The 17550-nt window shown below is 57.0% G+C and overlaps 1 protein-coding gene across 3 annotated transcripts; it reads right to left on the minus strand.

The window, feature by feature from the left end:
- Positions 1 to 1398: 1398 nt before the first annotated feature.
- Positions 1399 to 9498, minus strand: Skor1 (SKI family transcriptional corepressor 1). Of its 3 annotated transcripts, none has more exons than XM_076575591.1 (9): positions 9476 to 9498; positions 6955 to 9166; positions 5877 to 5982; positions 4815 to 4925; positions 4316 to 4387; positions 3008 to 3082; positions 2695 to 2769; positions 2128 to 2193; positions 1399 to 1608 (listed from the first exon to the last, which is right to left on the minus strand). In XM_076575591.1, exons 1-9 carry the CDS (start codon positions 9496 to 9498, stop codon positions 1517 to 1519), a joined length of 2832 nt encoding a protein of 943 aa, XP_076431706.1. In that variant the 3' UTR covers positions 1399 to 1516. The 3 variants fall into 3 exon arrangements, with proteins under 3 accessions (XP_076431706.1, XP_076431705.1, XP_006971510.2); XM_076575590.1 differs by having other exon boundaries at positions 1399 to 1611; XM_006971448.3 differs by having other exon boundaries at positions 1399 to 1611; positions 9392 to 9498.
- Positions 9499 to 17550: the final 8052 nt, after the last annotated feature.

The following is a 17550-nucleotide window of genomic DNA, read 5'->3' on the forward strand; positions in this document are numbered from 1 at the left end:
TGAAAACCCGCTGGTAAGAGAACCCGCTCTCTCCATTCCATCCTCCACACTGCTTGGGGGTGGGGTGTGTTTCCCGGAGTTTATTTTTCGGTGGCCGGACCAGCAGGTGCCTAGCAGCCACTAGGTGAGGCTTCACACTCCTGGGCCACAGGCTGGGGAGCATCCCGGCCTTTGCCTCTGCGGCCATCAGGCTTCACCTTCCTCCCTGGGGTCCTCTAGTTACACAAATCTGCTAGGACTAGGAGGGGGAGATCATTAAAATGAAGACCGAGCTCGCTCCTTCCGGAGAGCGGCAGGCCCGTGGCAGGGCATCTGTCTGTGCAGCGACCTCAAACTCTCCACCTCTTTTCCATATCTGTCCCGTCAAGATAGGTCCCTCACTCCTCACCCCCACCCGGCCAGCGCTCCCAGGTCAGGTCTACAGAGCAGAGCACCAGCATGCAGAGCAATGCTGATTGAACCCGGGATTCCTAGCAGCCTTGCTGAGTATACCCCAAGGTGACTTCACACACAGGAGAGAAAAGGAGAAAAATTAAACTTTCTGGCTGTACCAGCAAGGCTTGGGAAAGAAGGGACCACTGTTCAAGGGACCAGGCAGCATCCTTCCCCTAGCTAATTCCCAGAGGAGGGTCCTGCTCCAGAGGCCTGTGGGGAAGTTGGGTGTGTCTAAGTGGGCGGTAGAGAGGTCTCCTGAGAGAGCACCACCCCGTAACCTCGACCATCCGTCCCGCACTTGCATCCCCACCCGCCCCATCTTTGAGTGGCAGGATCTTTCACCATCACCTGGGTGGGCACACTCTCAACTCCGCAGCCCCAAGGAGTGACAGATTTTTTTTTTCTTTTTATTAAAAACAAAAGTCACGGATACAGGTCTCCCCGAATAGGCTCAAGATGGTCTCCATCTCGTCGAGTCAGTTGTCGCCCTTTTAAAGTGCTGTTACGTTACACAACAACAACAACAACAAAAAAAAAACAACACACAAAGCAAAATCCAAAGAGGCATGAAGGCAAAATGAGGACTGGAAAGGGGCCCGGGGGAAGTAAAATAACTTACAGCATAAATAAAGTGACCCTAATACTGAACCAAGAGACCTACAGTCCGTGTATATCCATTGCACATAGCCACGTTGTCGTTAGGAACAAGAGTTTCAGAAGTGGACCGGACTGGGAGTGCGCGGCTGCAGCCGGCGAAGATGCTACATTATATTTACAATCCGTGTCCCAGGACCTACTCAGGCCCGAGTGGGGTGTGTGTGAAAGAGGTCTCCCCTCTACCGTTTCTTCACCCGCGGTGAGTCCAGTTTACCCCTTGAGGTTTGATGCCCTGGAGTTCAAAGGAGGGGCGAGGCAGTATTTACAGTGGATGGGGGCCGGCGGGAGGGCGGGCGGGCGGGCGGCTGTATTTACAACGGTCGGGTCCTAATGGCTTGTTCCTCGCTCTGGGCCGCCACGGCAGCGGGTATTTACAGAAAGGAGCAGCATGGCTTGAGGGCGCGTGGGCGCGGCCAAGCCGGCGCTAGGGCAACAGCGGGGGCTTGAAGGAGCAGTTGCCGGTGCAGTGCCGGGGTGTCAGCATCTTGCAGGAGAAGTGGTGGAGGGCGTCGTGAGCTTCTGGAGAGAAAGTCGCACCAACCATGTTGGCCGCCTAGCCTGCCTCACTGGCCCTCGAGGGCCACCAGTCCCCCCTTCTCAGGCCCCATTCAACCCTCTGGGCACACGAATTCTCAATGGAGCAGAAGGGAGGTAGGAGGGCAAGAGTGAGATCCTAGTCAATCAGAACCATTTCTAAGGTCCATTGGCCCCATTTTACAGAAGGGGAAACTGAGGCACAAAGAGGTCTAATTGTCCAAGGCCAGGGCTGGGCCAGAAAGCAAATTTTCGGATGCTCAGAGCTCAAGGGGCTCTTTCTTCCTACCTCACAGTTAGGGAAAAATTTTCCTCATTTCATTCAGTTCTCAGTTCCCTTCTGATCCATGTGGGCCCGGGCTTCCTTTCTTACAAACATCTCCATCCACCCACCCACCCATCCACCCACCCACCCATCCATCCACAGTATAACCAACAACCAGCACCCCCCCTGCCCCCCGCCCCCCCCCCACTCATTCATCTTTGTTTCTGGGTTCACACCTTTTAATTTCTGCTGGATGGCATAGCGAGCTTTCCTCTCCTGGTCCAGTTCGTTACACAAGGTATCTGGAAGACATGAATGTGCTATGAGGAAACACAGACCGCTCTCCAGCCAGACGGCAGAGGTCAGGGCCACAGCCTCTCCCCGGCCGGCCGAACTAACTCCGGAAACTGAGGAGGGGACACTAACTCTTTCTTCAAACTGCAGGCTGGGGGTGGGGGAGGAAATGGCCTGGGATGGCGCTTAAAGGCAGACGGATCTAACCAAAATTAAAGCAAACTTAGGCATTACTTCCCAGGTAATTTTACGCCTCGATTTTTAATTTAGAAACCATGGAAATTGCCGCGCTAAGAAGTTCAATCACTCCACGTAATGATGCCTGCAAGCCGTTTGCTGGGCTCGCTTGCCATTCTGAGGCTAATCAGACTATACAAAGGATATTAAATAAAAAAAATAATTGTTAAATTACCTTCAATTTAAATCCAAATGACTGAGCCAACATTGCGGCTCCTGCCAGACGAGAGGCAGTTACTGCGGTGCGTGCGCTCACCTGACTCCCGGCTTACCTCTGACAATTTGCAGCTGTTGTACCATTTCTTCCCGATAAGCCAATTCCCTCTTCATTTGATCCTGAAAATTATCTGTGCAAATTGATTAAGTGAGAGCTGTTAGGCACAGCCTCCTCTCCCAGCTCCACTTCCCGCTCCCTCCCATCCTCACCCCTACTCCCACCCCTACCCAGTCCTTCACCTAGCTAGAAACATGGGAAACGGGAGTTCTTCTCTCCCCTGGGGCAAGTGGCGGCTGCTGTCTGCACCCAGTTCCTGGAGCAGGTTCCGGAAGTGGTGTCGTGGGGTGGGGTGGGAAGGAAGGACGTACCTTTGAGACTCTGGAACTCCCGCTCCAGCTTCTTGCGAAGCTCCATTTGCTCCAGAAGCAATTTCTGCAATTCTTCTGTGAGAGGTTGGGAGAGAGGTAAAGGGGAGACTGAGGAAATTCAGGGGACCCACCGGGGCCAAGGTTCTGCCCAGGCCCCCGGTCCTGACACCTGAGCATTTCGGCTTTTATCTTTGACTTGGATGGAAGCTGGGGGCCTAGGGAATAGTCCCAGGATATTCCAATTCAAGAGGGTGGAAACTGTTTTGCATTTCTGGACCGTGGCTCCAGGAAATAACTGGAGCCTGACATCTGCTTTAAGTTGCTCCTAACTCCCCAACCTCAGAAGATGACCCACAAAATACAACTCCCCATTTCTAATGAGACTTCCAATCTCCCCTTTAAAGACAAATCAGGGAGAATCTGATCAAATCCATGGACAGCCTTCCTGGAGAAAAAGACATACACAGAAAGTTTGTTTACAATTTCAAGGGGGCACTTAGACCCCCAAATCCATGCGGTGAACTATCAGATAAAACATCAATGGCTTTGAAGTTGTGGCATGTCCTGTAAAACCTGCAGCTAGGAAGAGTGAAAAACTACTGCCCATCACCCCCACCCCATCCCACACCCAATTTCTAAGACTTCCCATTGGCCCGTGTGGAAGGAGGCCTGTTTTGGGAAATAGAAGGTCCAGCTGCCCCCACAGGAGGCCACTAGTGTCGAGGTCCCCCCATAGGAAGGCTCCTTTGCAACACAGGAATGTAAAATGGAGAGCCAGAGTGAGCGGGGTTCAAAGCCCCTGTCTGCTGTGCCTTAAGCTACCTCCCCCATCAGACTAACAGTGACGGGAGGAGGGGTGTCCTGTTCTGCGAATGAGCTCCAGTCTTGCTCTGTTATTGTTGAAGGGTTATGCATTAATCCCAGAGGGAAAAGTGGCCTTTGACACATTCTGGAAATAAATACCTCCCCGCCATCTTGTTCTTCAGCCAAAGTTGTGTTTTTATGGGGTTAGAGAGACTCAAATTGTCCACCAGTTACAAGTTCTGAGAATCAAGGCCCATTCTCCTTTTTCACTGGGCCCTCCCTTCAAGACAGTTCTTGAGAAGCCAAACTTCCAATAAACTTGCTGGTCTGCTCACCCTACTCTCACCTACCTCTGTGCCACGTGTCCAGAGGGTTATCTTTTCTACTAGGTGAAATGAAAACTGGTTATGCCTTTGGCACACACCCACTACCAGAATACCCTCTCCTCTAAGGACCTATCTGCCTCAAGCATCTCACAGCTCCATTCCACAGATTTAACCTCACCTCTGGCCAGGTTTTCAATGTCTTTCTCCACCAGGTGAGTTCCTGTGACATCCAAAGTGAGCCCATCTTCACCTAGGATACAAGGGCAGGTAAGAGGGGTTCAGTCCTGGAGAGAGCCTGGGAACTTTGCCAAATTAAGGACCTCTATCAGGACCTGCTGCCTTCCCACCTTCCAAGACACTGATTTGACGGGAAGGAAAGTGGGCTCAGGAAGATGAAGCCTGGCAGGAAGCAACCTTTGATCTAGTCTAGGTGAATGAGATGGTCCCTCTTCCTTTTCCTTTTAGTGGGCCCCCACCTCTTTCTCAGAGACCCTCAAAGCCAGTGAGGAAGAAACAAGACCTGAAACCCGGCCTGCACCTCTCCCACATCAACTGTCTGTTCAACGGCATCATTTGCTCACGATTAAAACCTTCTTCCTCCAAGCCTGTGGTGACCCGGATGAGTTGGGTCTCAGCTCAAGGCCACCTCAGTTCAAGCGAGGACCGTTAGGGCTCACCTCGATCTGTATTTGCAGGGCTTGGCTGGGAGACACTCCTTTGGTCAGAAAAGGATTTCCTAGTTTCCAAGTCGTCGGCTGTAGTCGAGTGATTGTCTTCCTTATCTGGCTCTAAAAGGCAGACTGAGTTTCAAGGAGAGGCAAAGAAACCGTGACCCGGATACTACAGAACGGCCTCGGTTGGGGCGCCCAAGCCCTAATTAAAAACGTCGCGGCCGCCTCTGGTTCCCGGCTGTGCGCCCAGGCGCGTGCCCCAAGGCTTCGTGCCCCGCACCCCCTCCCCTGCACAAGGTCTGCTCCATCCCAGCTTCACGCCCCCGCCCTAGCCTCTGGCCCCCAGGAAAAGATCAAGACAAGCAGCTGAGTCCACCAGGGACAAGCGACCTACATTGCGCGCGCAGATACTGGGGCACCGGGAGAGCGCGTGGCTGCCGGGTTTGTCCGCGCGCGACTGCGGAGATCGCAATCCAAGGGCGACCTTTTGGGTGCTGGTGGTTGGGGCGGGGGGGCATTGTCCCGCACCCGGCTGTATAGGCCTGCTTGGATTTCTGTTGTCCTTCCCACCCCCGCTCTTCCTCCGCTAGCAACCTGGTCCCAAATGCAAATGCAGGGCTGCTCCTTGATTAGGGCCGCAGCTACAGCGAGCTTCTAGGGCACCCAAGCGCTCAGCCACTAGTCCTCACCCTGTTCCCAGATCAGGCCTCGCCACCACGCGGTCTAAGGCCAAGCAGTTTCTGGATAAATGAAAGGACCTCAAGGAGATGCCTGCCCAGTGTAGTCTTTTGAAAGGTTTAAATCTCGGATGAGGTGTGCTGGAGTGCGCGCGCGCGTGCTTGTGGAAGTGAGGAGGATGAGTCGTGATTGTTAAGTAACCAAATCCAGAGCATTGGGGGTTCACAGTTTCCTTTTTCTTCTATTGTTTTTCCCCCTCTCTTTCTCTCCTTTTCTTTACGCCCCCCCCCATCCTGCTCCCTCACCCCCTCCTTTGAAAGGCCTGACTTGGCCCTGGGTTCTAGGGGTGCTTCCTGTGTTACAAGGGCCAGAGGCCTCGGGAGGCATTACCGTGGGCCTCCGGGGTGCAGAGGTACGAGGCCGCGGGCCCCAGCGCCACCGCCGCCGCCGCCGCCGCCGCACTCTTCACGTGTTCATCCCTCTCAGGCGCATACACCTGCGGCCGCCAAAAATGACAGGCAATTAGGGGGGACAACCATGCCCCGCGGCCAACAGGAAGGCCGAGGGGACGGCAGAGGTTGGTGGGCTCTGTGGACCTGGGTAGCCAGGGCAGCGGTGACATACCGTAGTTGATTTGGGATAATCTTCGGATAATCTTTGCTTGAAATGCAAAGCGGCTCTCAGGCCACCAGCTGTTCAAAGCCACTCCCACGTTCAGTGCTCACCTCCTTTTTAGCTACTTTCCCTCCCTAGGTCGTTCCCTGCATAAACGACGCCTTTCTCACACAGTCAACAATTCCTGTTTTAATGAACTCGATGTAAATGTACAGGTGCGCGCATCTCCTTGCAAACGGCCAACCTTCCGGCCTAGTCACAGCTCACTCTCCAGCCTCTTCCCTGACAATCAGAGAGCCTAGGCTTTCCAGCCAAGAGCGGTGTAGTTACTGAGTTTGAAAAGACTCAGAAAACTGCCAGTTAGGATAATGGAGGGTTCTAGAGACTTCTTAGCAAGAGGCTGCCCTCTTCTACCCCTACTCTCTGAGGTTCTTCGGGTGTCATCCTCACGCATGCAGGCACACTTTGGGCCTGGCCTCCGGGGCGCCTTCCTCTGTTTGGGGGTCCCTTTCTCTCCTCTTTCTTCCTTCAGACCTCTTTTGTTTCTCTTTCTGGGTCTCTAGCGGTCTCTACAAATCTCCTCTCCCTCCCCCCCCCTCCATCAACAAAAACAAAATGCACTCGCTGTTTCTTAGGCCTGCCCCCCGGATTTTCCGAATCCCTCATCCTGGGGTTCCCAGCGAGCCCACTCCCACAGTGCACCCTAAGCTGGGGCTGTGAAAAGCAGCTGGGACCTGCGGCTCCAACGCCTGAGCAGAACAAAATCCCAGTTCCCGCATTCGGCCGGGGCTGCTGTGCACACCCGCAGAATGGAGGAAGGGAGGAGGCGCCACCGGTGGGAAGCCGGGCTCACCTTGGCCGCCGCGGGGCCTCCCAGGGGCCCGCAAGGCTCTCGCAGCTCATAGCCGCCGCTGGGTGGGCTCCTCTCAGTTCTCCGCCCCGCGTCATCGGCCACCAGGTCCCCGAATGCGGATCTGCCAGCGGGCGGTGGCCCGAGGCGGCGGCGGGGGCGAGGGCTATCGCCATCAGGAGAGTCTGTGGGACCGTCTGCGCCTGAGGATGTGACAGATGGGGGCCCAGCGGACTGGTCGCCGTCTGGGCCACCTCCCGTGCTGGGTGCGCTGGGCTCGGTGTCGTCCTGGGCGCCCTCCTCGTCGGGGAAGCGGTTGGACTCTACGTCCACCTCGGGTTCGTCCGCGGTGTCCACGTCGGGCGAGGCAGAATGGTAGCTGGAGCTGCCCTCGCTCAGAAAGTCCGGGCTCACGTAGCCTCCTCCGGTCCCTGTGCCCGGCACTGGCCCACGAGCAGGCCCGGAGCCATAGGCCTCCCGCGCGCTGCCGTAGAGCTTAGCGATGCTCTCCGCGTCCTTGACCACGGGTCGGAAGGCCGACACGTAGGAGCTTTTGCGGGCAGGTGGCGGTGGTGGAGGGGGCAGGGGAGCCAGGGTCGGAGGCAGCGCCTCGTCCGCGCCGTCCTCATCCAGGGGCCCGCGGGACAGAGCGCTCGGACAGCGCTCCTCCGTACCCAGGCTGCCCTCCTTGGCTGCCTCGGCACCGTCCAAAGACTCCGGGCCGCCGCCGCCGCCGCCAGCCGCCGCCGCCGCCGCCGCAGCAGCAGCAGCCACCGCGGCCGCTACGGCCTTGGCTTGGCTCTGTGCGGCCGGGTAAGGCGGCACCGGGAGGCTCCCGGCAGCTGGCCAGAACATGGGAAACGTCGGGTACACAGTGGCGGCGGCCGCTGCTGCAGCTACTGCCGCTGCGTCCTTGGCTGCGCCGGAAGGTTGATGTCCCCAGAACATAGTGCCGCCGCCAGGGCCTGGCCCTGCTCCCGGGGGCAAGTGGCCAGCCCCCGGGCCACCGGCACCCGCGGCGGTGCCGGCGCCCCCACCGCTCCCGGTGCCAGGGCCGCCTTTGGGTTCTCCGGTGACCAACACTGGGTCGTCCTTTTTGGGACATAGGCCGAACGCTGTGGGGAAACCGTAAGGATGTGGGAAAAGAGGCGGGGGCAACTTCTGCAAGAGGCCAAAGCCTTTGCTGGGCACTGGAATCACCGGGTAGCTGCGAACTCCCGCGCTGCCCCCAGGCCCTCCGGGTCCTGCAGGGCCGCTAGCGGCGGCCGCCAGGCCTAGTGCACGCTGCGGATGCGGTGGAGGTGGTCCCGGAGGCCCAGCCACCTCGTCGTCCCCGCAGCGCAGACTTTTGTGAGGCGGTGGGCCTGGGGCCATCTCCGCGCCGCCGCACCCTGGGCCGCCACCGCCACCTCCACCAGCGCCGCCCTTCCCTGCACCGCCAGACCCGCTATTAGCGCCGCCTCCGCCGCCTCCTTGCAGCGAGAAGGTCCGCTTGCGCGTCCCGCCATTAAACATAGCCTTGACGTCCTCCCAAGCGTGGCTCAGTTCGTCGGTGGCCGACTTGTCACTGAGTTTGAGGTGCCGACGCCACGAGTTGAAGTTGGCGGCGTCGGGCTGAGTGTACTTGGCGTCGGGTGTGCGGTGCGAATGGAAGATGAACTTGTTGGGCGAGAAATACATGCTGCAGTAGCCGCACTTGATGCACTTGGCGCGAGAGCTGTTGTAGCGGGCAGGAATGAAGCTGCCCCGGGAGCCCCACGCGCACTCGTGCACCACGTCAAAGGCGAAGTTCTCGGGCAGTTTGGGCGGCTTGTGCTCACCCAGGAATGATTTGCACAGGCGTTCGGCCTCTCGTTTGGTGATCATGCCGCAACGGCGAGAGGAGATGGGCATGGCCCCGGCCCGACGCAGGATCTCCAGCTGCACCGGCGTGCACTGCACGCACGTGATGCCCAGGGCCACGCGGCGGTTGTGGATCTCATTGTAGCTGTAGTTTTTGAGCAGGGTGTTGGAGATCTGGGCTAGGCACAGGCGCTCCTGCCCATCAATGACCAGCGACACGATGGGCACCCCGTACAGCGACGTCTCGCCCACCTGGTTGGGTTTAAGAGCGCTGGATCCCGAATAGGGCTGCAGCTCTTGCTTGGAGTTGGGAGAGGAGCTGCCCTCGCGCCCCGGCCCCAGCTGAGTGGTGAGAGCCTCCATGCCGCCGCTCCTGAGAAACAGAGAGAGCAGAGAGCAGATGAGCCATTTTTAGCGCCGCTACCTCGGTTCAGGCCCGCCCAGCGGGGCGCAACGTGTGGGATGCGAGGGGGTTACTTGGCTGTAAGGAGTCCAAGCTCATTCGTCCCCTGGACTGGCCCCTTTTGTTATTCAGACCCGTGCCTGCTCTGAAACAAAAGCACCCGGGGGCTAAGGGAGGAAAAGGGAAAATAGAAACCTCAGGAAAGCCCCGGCTGCCAGGAACTCAATCCTGTTTTCAGATTGGGAAGGAAGTGAGACCCAGAGACGGAGAGTGACTTGCCCAAGGCCACACAGCAATGCCATAGCCAAATCCAGGCTTTCCGGCCCGCACGCAGGTTCGCCTGCTTTCAGCTACCTCGCAGCCTTCCCTGCCCGACAGGGTCCTGAAGCCCGGACTTCGGGGACCAGCGGCCCCTCTGCTCAGTCGCGCATGCACGCGTGCGGGCGGGGGCAGGGAGGCGAGAGGTGGGAGGCGAGGGAGGGGCACTCACTGCCCATCACCAAACTGAGGGATGTAGAGGTGGGGGCAGGGACAAGGAGGAGGGCTGGAGGTTCAAGAAGAATGTGGGAGGAGGAGGAGGAGGCCACCGCTGTTCGCGGTGCTGAACCCTACCCTTTCCAAAGCTTGTGGAGTGCACCGAGGCCTCGGGTGGCCCCCTCTGCACCCAGCTTCGTGACGACCGGCTTCCAGGAACAACAGCACCGGCTTGCACAAACCTGGACTTCTCTTCTGACGCCTTGCGCCCCGTGTTCCTTGAGCAGAAAGTGTCCAGCTGGATTTACAAAAAGCTTTCTTGCCAGCCATCAGTCGGGCCAGGATCACACAGTTTTTAACCACATTTTCTGCATTTTTAGCTGCATTCCAGACTAAAACTGGCTTCCGTCTGGGTCAGCGCTTGGGACAGAGAGATTCTCACAGAGGTTTCTCCAGAGTCACTTCTTGGCTTTTGAAAACACACTCCCTAAGCCTTCACATATGCCCGATTTCCTCGGGCCAAGCCCAGGCTCCCCGGGCTCTGGGCTGCTCCTCTCCTACGGGTGTTTCCTCTTTGAGTGTTCTCCATGCCCCCGATATTCCAGCTCATATGGACTAGAAAGAATCTTGGTCACTCTTGGAAGCTACTGTAAAACTCCAGGCCTAAAAAGTTGCTGGTGGTCCCCCGCTTTGATTTCTGGAGGAGGCAGACAGGAAGCTGTGTCCACAGACTAGCCTGGTGGAGGACCCAGAAATTGATATTTAGGGCCTTTTAGGTCGCCTAGTCACCCCACGTGTCTTCATACACTCAGAGCTCCAGTGCGTGGCGGCAGGTGCTCTTCAGCCCAGTCCAATCCCCAGGACTCCCTCCCCTGAACTTGGCTGGGAAGGCAAATCCATTTGGGGGGGGGCAGCTTCAACCTAACAGGGGCCCCCGAATTCCAAAGCCTTCAGTGAAGAACCTGAAATCTTTGATCTGCAGGTCTCTTTCCCTCCCTCTCTGCTTGCTTAGATGCTCCTTATTTGTCGATCTTATCTGTCCCTAAGCTGTCTGTCGCTGCCAGCTCACTCCTCTTTCCCCCATCTATCTTACATCTTGTTCAAGTATCAAGCAATTTATCTATTATCTGTTTCATCTCTTCCAGTCAAACCGAAGCAAGTTGATCCTCCCTTTCTCATTGAAGTCCCTGGGAACATTTTAGGAGGCAAACAAACACTGTCCTAACTCCTTGGCTGAGGGGTCAACAAGGCAAGCCGGGCGTCCCAGGAATGGTTCTCAGACAGGCTGCGGAGGTGGCTGGGGGCATGCAGCTTTGGGAAATGACGATGGCTTCTTGGTTTTCTGGGCAAATGTACCCGGCCCGCATACAGTGAAGAGGACACCCTGAGCCAGGAGCGTCCACCTGAAGCTAGGGGTCCTGAGTCCCCACGGGGTTTTCCCAGAGGGCTTCCAGCCTTGGAGCCCGGAGAAGTGGGGAGCCCTAGGAACGAAACAGCATTTCGAGGGTCAAAGAAGAAAGCGCCCGCCTAGGGCCGCACTCAGGCACAAGAAGCAGCGGTCAGGGCGGCCCGGGGACCCCCTGGCCGGCTTCTGGGGCTTGAGGGGCGAGCCTGGCAAGGGTAAGGAGGAGGGAGGCGGGCAGCGGTGGCAGTGAGGCTGTGGAGTCGTTTGGTAGAATAGAAAACAACAGGCACAGAGTCTAAAGGAGAAGTCAACGAAAGAAGCGCTGGGGCAGCTGGGGCGGGGGCTGCGGGCTCGCGATCGCGGGTACTCACCGTGCGGCCGCTGGAGCCGGCGAGCGGAGGTGCGCGGCGGGCGGAGCGGCGGGCGGGAGTCGGGGATCCGCCGGGCTCTCCGGGTGACGGCGCGGCCCCTCCCCGCGCGCGCGCACAGCCGCGCAACCCCGCTCCCCGCGCTGCCACCCGCGGCCCCTCCCGCTCTCAACAGGCGTGGGGCGCCAGGGTCCCCGGAGCGGAGCCGGGTCCTTGGAGCCGATGCCCCCGAGGCCGGGGACTGGCCAGAAGAAGAAGCCGAAGCCTTGAGCTCATGGCGCGGCGGCGGGCACGGTCGCGGACACTGGCGGGAGTGGCGAGGCCGGCGCTGGGCTGGAGCGCCTGACAGCTGCGAGCCGGGGCGCCACACCCACCACCCCTCGCAGTTCCTCGCGCCCTCCCCGGGTGCGCCCGCCCGCGGGCCCCGCGCCGCGCCCGCCGCCTCTCTGCAGCCCCAGGGCCTGTGCGCCCCAGGTAAGCGGCCGCCCACCTGCGGCCCGCGGCTCGCACCTGCGGCCCCGCGCAAGCCAGAGAGGCCGAGTGGGAAGAAGGGCCGGGGAACTCGAAAGTTCGCCCCTGAGAACCAAGTGCTGAAGGTCCGAAGCTCGCTGTTGCCACCAAAGGACCCGGAGCCCGGCAGGCCCGGGGCAGGGTGATGGAGTTGAGGGTGACTCCAAAGGAAGGAGAGTGGAGAAGGTCACACCACTCTCCCGCTGCAGGGACCGTGGAACTGTGAGTGGCCCTGGAGACCCGGACTGGCGGTCAAGAATGGGATAGGGTACTGAGCACTGGGGAGCGCAGCCGGGAAGGGGTCAGCGCATCCCCCCACCGCTCCTGACTGCGGGGGCAGGCTGGAATACGTTGCAGAGAAAGTCACCCTTCTTTCTTCACTGGGCAAGGGACTGGGGAACCCCAACCCCAGGATCTCCCATCATCTCTTGTCCAAAGCAAGAGCCAAGTCATAATTGGGGGAGGCGTGGGGTCAACTACTGGTCGACGTTGCTGTTTTCTAGTGGAGAGGTCCGTTTTCTGGGGACACTACCCCTTGGTACTTTCTCTATACCCCCAAACTCACTCCCCCCTCTCTCTCTCATTTCCTCCCATCGGGTCTCTTATCGTCTTAATCTACGAGTTACTAATAACACACCCCTCGCCTGTTTTCGGGCGCCCCCTCAGCTATTTTCACCCCCTCTTCCTGCCCCCGCGGCATTAAGTGTCCTTAATGGACACGTTAATTAAACTGTAATTAATCATACTGTCCAACTCAAGTTTGAACAATTACCCTAATCAAACAGAAGTTAATAATGGCAAGGATGGCCCGGGGCGCGGCGGGCCGCCGGGGCAGGGGGCGCAGCGGCCACAGCGGCTGCTGGCAGCGGCCGCAGCGGCGAGTGCAGCCTGTCCTTGGAACCTGAGCGGCTCCATAAATCTTCCGCGGGTAGCGGCTCGGGGTCGCCCTCGCCCCCGCCCCCTTGTTTCCCTCCTGGCTCTGGGTTGTGGGTCCTCTTTTCTCCTGTGTTTCCGCTCCCGTGGGTTCACTTCCCGTTCTTTTCCACTTCTCGATTGCTCCTTTCCTGCTCTTTTCTCTCTGGCTCGAGGAGACCCCACGAAAGGGCCCTGGAGTACGGTTATGGCTCAGGCCTGGCCCTCGGAGAAAGGAGGTACCAGGCCTGGGGCAAGTTCCTAGCCTGTTCTCTGAAGCCTCCCAAGCAAGTTTGAAGGTTTCTTCTCGATGGAGGTCTCGCTTTCCCCTCCCTCAATGTCTCCCTCTCTCTTGCTTTCTCCCCGCCTCTCACTTTCTTCAGCCTGGAGCCTGCCCAGGCCCTCTTTTTCGGCTCTTCCCTTCCGGCATTTCTCCCCGGTGCTACCTCCGTCCCACTCCAACTCTGCGCTCTCATCCTCCCCGCCTTCTTTCGGAGGGAAGCAGCCTGCTTTCGGTCACCCCCTGCTCATCTCCCACCCCCCTCGGCCCAGGCTCCCCCATCCCATAATTACAATCCCACTCGGTAATTATTCCTAGAATCCTAATGATTTTTTAAAAGCAACCTCAGAACTCGGTATGGTGGTGACAACGATCGGGAAGTCCGGCGCCCCCAGGGTGGTGGCGTAGGAAGGGGAGGACACGGAAAGTCCCCCTCCTCTATTGTATTGCCAGGGCTAATAACGCTCCCAGGACTGGCCTCCAGTCCATCCGGGCAGCCAGGAGGCAGAGTCCCTGGGGACCTCTCATACAAAGGGTCCTGCTCTAGGCTAGTGCACTAGCGGATGACCAGTGTCGCCTCCGCTCCCTGTTCAGCACCAAGCTCGGGACAGCTCCCAGCCCGGTCCCGGTCTTCCTCCTGGCCGCTCCAGCTAAGCTCTATGGAAGGCCCGTGGAGAGGCCGGGGGATCGCCGCTGCTTGGGGCTGGTTTCTGGGGGCGCTTGTGTGGGGGATCCGAGCTCGAGCCGAGTTCCATAGGAACACTACAGCCACCCACATTTTAAGATCTGCGAGCCTGTTCTCACAGCAGCCACCATCCGAGCATTCCCATTTCACAGGAAGGGAAGAGTCAGGCGCGGGAAGCCCCAGGTTCCTCAGTCTGTAAGACAGATGCACAGGCTGAGCTACACTCAACACGCCCTGACACTCTGTAGAGGGGGTCTGGCTGGGTGAAGGGACGGGGAGGAATGTGCAACCTCAGCCTGGGTGTGGAGGAAAGATGCCTAATAAGCCCAAGTCATCTGCTCAAGTTCAGGAGGCCAATGGGTGGGCAGAGCTGAGGCTGGAACCCAGGTTCAGATACAGTACGTGGCCCCCCTCCCCCCCTTTTTTTTTCAGTGACGGCGGCTCTAGGTCCTGCGGCCTGCCCAGAGAGCAGGAGGAGTTTGAGGGAGTTGCTGCCCTTGGCCCATCTCTCTCCAGTTCTTACTATTTTGCCTCTTTCATCCGCTCCTGGCTGCGCTCTCCGCAGCCCCAGCCAGTTCCGCGCTGCCCCCTATATCGGGGCGTCGGGTCCACACCGGCCCCTCTTCTAGCGCCCATTCGGATTCTGGCTTGGGCCGGGCTGTGCTGACGCGCCTCCGTCTCAAGCACATATCTTTTACCAGTTGAATTAACGGCAGTTTTCGTCAGTTAATTAGGTTTAATTTACATAATTAGTACAGTATAAAGAGGATTGGGGATAATCATGGGGTACGTAGCGCTTTCTGTGTAAACACGTATTCTGAATTAAAAATCAGATGTAATTAAGGCGCGCAGGCCCTGTTTAGGCAGGGTTTTAATTGTAATGAATTTCTAATTAACACTCAATGATTGCCAAATGCAAAGGGCTGTAGAATTTTCTTGTAGTTTTGCTAATTTATTGTTTACTTAATATCTGGATATTAGTCCAATGGCCAGATACAGCCCAGCCTAGTTCTTCAGCCTTGGCCCCAGAAAGAGAAGGCGGCTGGGCGGGGCCTGCTGGGCCCCTACAAGAGTGAAGCGTCTAGGCAGAAGAGGAAGCCACAGAGGTGCTCCGTGGCTCATCTCATTCTTGGTGTCACTAAGGCCACAAGACAGTCTCTTCTCGATGCCAACCTTGCTCATTGGGAACAGGGAGGAGACTCAGTCTGGTTAGATTTTTCCCCTGATCTTTGCAGGAGGGACCACACACCTGACTTTATCTCTGACTGGTGGGAGTGTAGGGCTCTTGGGGGCTCCTCCCAAACACCCCTCCGTGAGCAGCTTTCGGGTGGAGTTCTGAGCTGGGGGGAGGGGAGAGGTGATTTGCTTACAAGTAGCATACCGGCAGAGTGCTTAAGCTTGGAGAGAGAGGGGCAGAGCCCGGAGGCCTCGGAGGCCTCGGAGGCCTCGGAAATGGTCTGGAGGTTTTGGGTCCCAAGGTTACCTCTGCACTTAGAAATGCAACTTAGGCTGGAAGGAGGAAGGAGGGAATGCTGGATGGGCCTCCTTTGTGCCAGCAGACAGCGAGCTGGGAGGCCTCTGGAGAGGTGTCAGGGAAGGAGTGTAGGAGCAGCCGGCTGGCCTGAACTTTTCCCAAGGGGCTCTCCCTTTCCCCGGGGCTCTGGGTTGGGTTCCAGCCCATAGTCCAGCTGGCACCCTGGGAGAGGAGTTCCCATCCAGGCTGCTCCAGCTTCTCCTTTGAAGGTCCGAGTTGGAAGACTCTATTCTTGGTACTTTGAAGTTTACTCCAATGTAAGAAAACACCAGGAAACATTAGTATGACCCATAGGCTTTCCTGGGACAGCGAGCGGTTTTAACTTCTTCCTCCCTGTGAGAGGATCTCCCCTCAAACTGACTGCTGCTGCGGCTGCTCTGTCTTCCTCTTTGGCCCATGAGTAGGTTAATGTTTCTTGATCACTTCTCCGTGTTTTCTGTCTCTTACACTGGACTGCAACATTCGCTGTTGTGACCAGGACCACGGAACAGGGCTTGGGACATAGAAGCACTCATCAGCTTGTTGAATGACTAAGTAAACCACATTTGATGGTGAGGGCTTAGGGGGTCTAATGCCCCATGCGATGCTGCAGTTCAGGACTCCCAGGTACTGTTGTAAGAGTCCCAGGATTTCCATCTGCCACATGGACTCAGGCAAGGCCTCTGGAGCAAGACACCCCAAGGCTCATCGAGCTTCCGGAGGTGGCGAAGGACACCCATCCCCAGGGGCACCTCAATTTATTCTCCCGAGGAAGCTGCTGGAAGAAGAGACTCTGGAGCCAAGAGTCTGCTCTGGGCTGGGAGTGGTAGCAGATACCTATAATCCCAGCACTTGGGAGGCTGAGCTAAGAGTTTAAGGCCAGCTTGGACTACATAGTAAATTCTAGGCCATCCCCCCCCCCCCCACAAATACCAAACAAGAAGAGACCTGGTGTGTTGCTGACTATGGTGGTTTGAGTGAGAATGGCCTCCATAGGCTGTATTGGAATGTTTGTTTCCCAGTTGATGGGCTATTTAGGAAGGATTCCAAGGTGGGGCCTTGTTGGAGGAGGTATGCCACTAGGGGCGGGCTTTGAAGTTTCAAAAGTCCATGCCAGGCCAGTCTCCCTCTCTTTTTGCCTTCTGCTTGTGGATCAGAGATAAGCTCCCAGTTACTTCTCCAGCACCATGCCAGCCTGCTGTCATACTCCCTGGCACGATGGTCATGGACTCCTGCTCAGAAATTGTAAGCAAGCCCCCAATTAAATGCTTTCTTTCATAAGGTGCCTTGGTCATGGTGTCTCTTCACAGCAGTAGAACAGTGACTGAGAGACTGTTGAACTCTGAATCTGTAGAGTATTGATATGGAGCCTTGCGGAGATGTCATAAGGACTAAGTAAGTCACTGGGTGTGTGACACATAGCCAGATATGGGGCCTCCAGGGAGATGCCTAGAGTGCAAAATTTGGAGGTATTTCCTAAATTTTAGGGTCCTTCCCTAGTCCCCAGCCCATATAAGTATGCATCAGAAGTGGTTCCTCAGCACATCTGAGCCCTCCCTTCTCTGAGACTCGCTTTGGGAGGGCTGCCTTTGGACTTCAGTCTGCCCATGGGATGCTGGGCAGACCACCAGATGCCACGTGAGTTGGAGGAAGGTTTGGGACTAGGTCATCAGCTCCACATGGGCTTGCTGACCCCAGGGAAGCAAAGCCAATCTGCCATTCACATACACAGATGATTTAAAGCAAAGAGTTCATCAAGTTTCACATATTCACAGCTCCATGCAGCCATCACCACCACTCATGTGAGGATATTTCCATCACCCCAAAGAGAAGCCTCACGCCTTCCAATTGGCGCTCTTCAGACCCCGGCAATCTCCAGTCTTCTTTCTGTCTCTCTAGGTGTGCTTATGGTGGACATTTCATGCCGACGGAGCCAATCAGACAGTGTGGGGCCCTTTCATGACTGGCTTCTTCTGCTTAAGGTGGTGGTTTCAAGTTTATCTACATTATAGTGCATATCAGAATTTCATTTCTTTAAACTTTTTCTTTATATTCATACATTCATTCATTCATTCATGGTGTGTACATGCATCTGTATCCATCGTGAGAGTCAGGATTGAACTCAAATCGTCAGACTTGCTGGCAGGCACGTTTACTCACTGAGATGATTTGTCATCTCTCCATTCCTTTTTATTATCAAGCAGTAT

The sequence above is a fragment of the Peromyscus maniculatus genome, chromosome 7 (assembly GCF_049852395.1).
Source record: "Peromyscus maniculatus bairdii isolate BWxNUB_F1_BW_parent chromosome 7, HU_Pman_BW_mat_3.1, whole genome shotgun sequence".
In the NCBI taxonomy this organism is placed as follows: domain Eukaryota; kingdom Metazoa; phylum Chordata; class Mammalia; order Rodentia; family Cricetidae; genus Peromyscus; species Peromyscus maniculatus.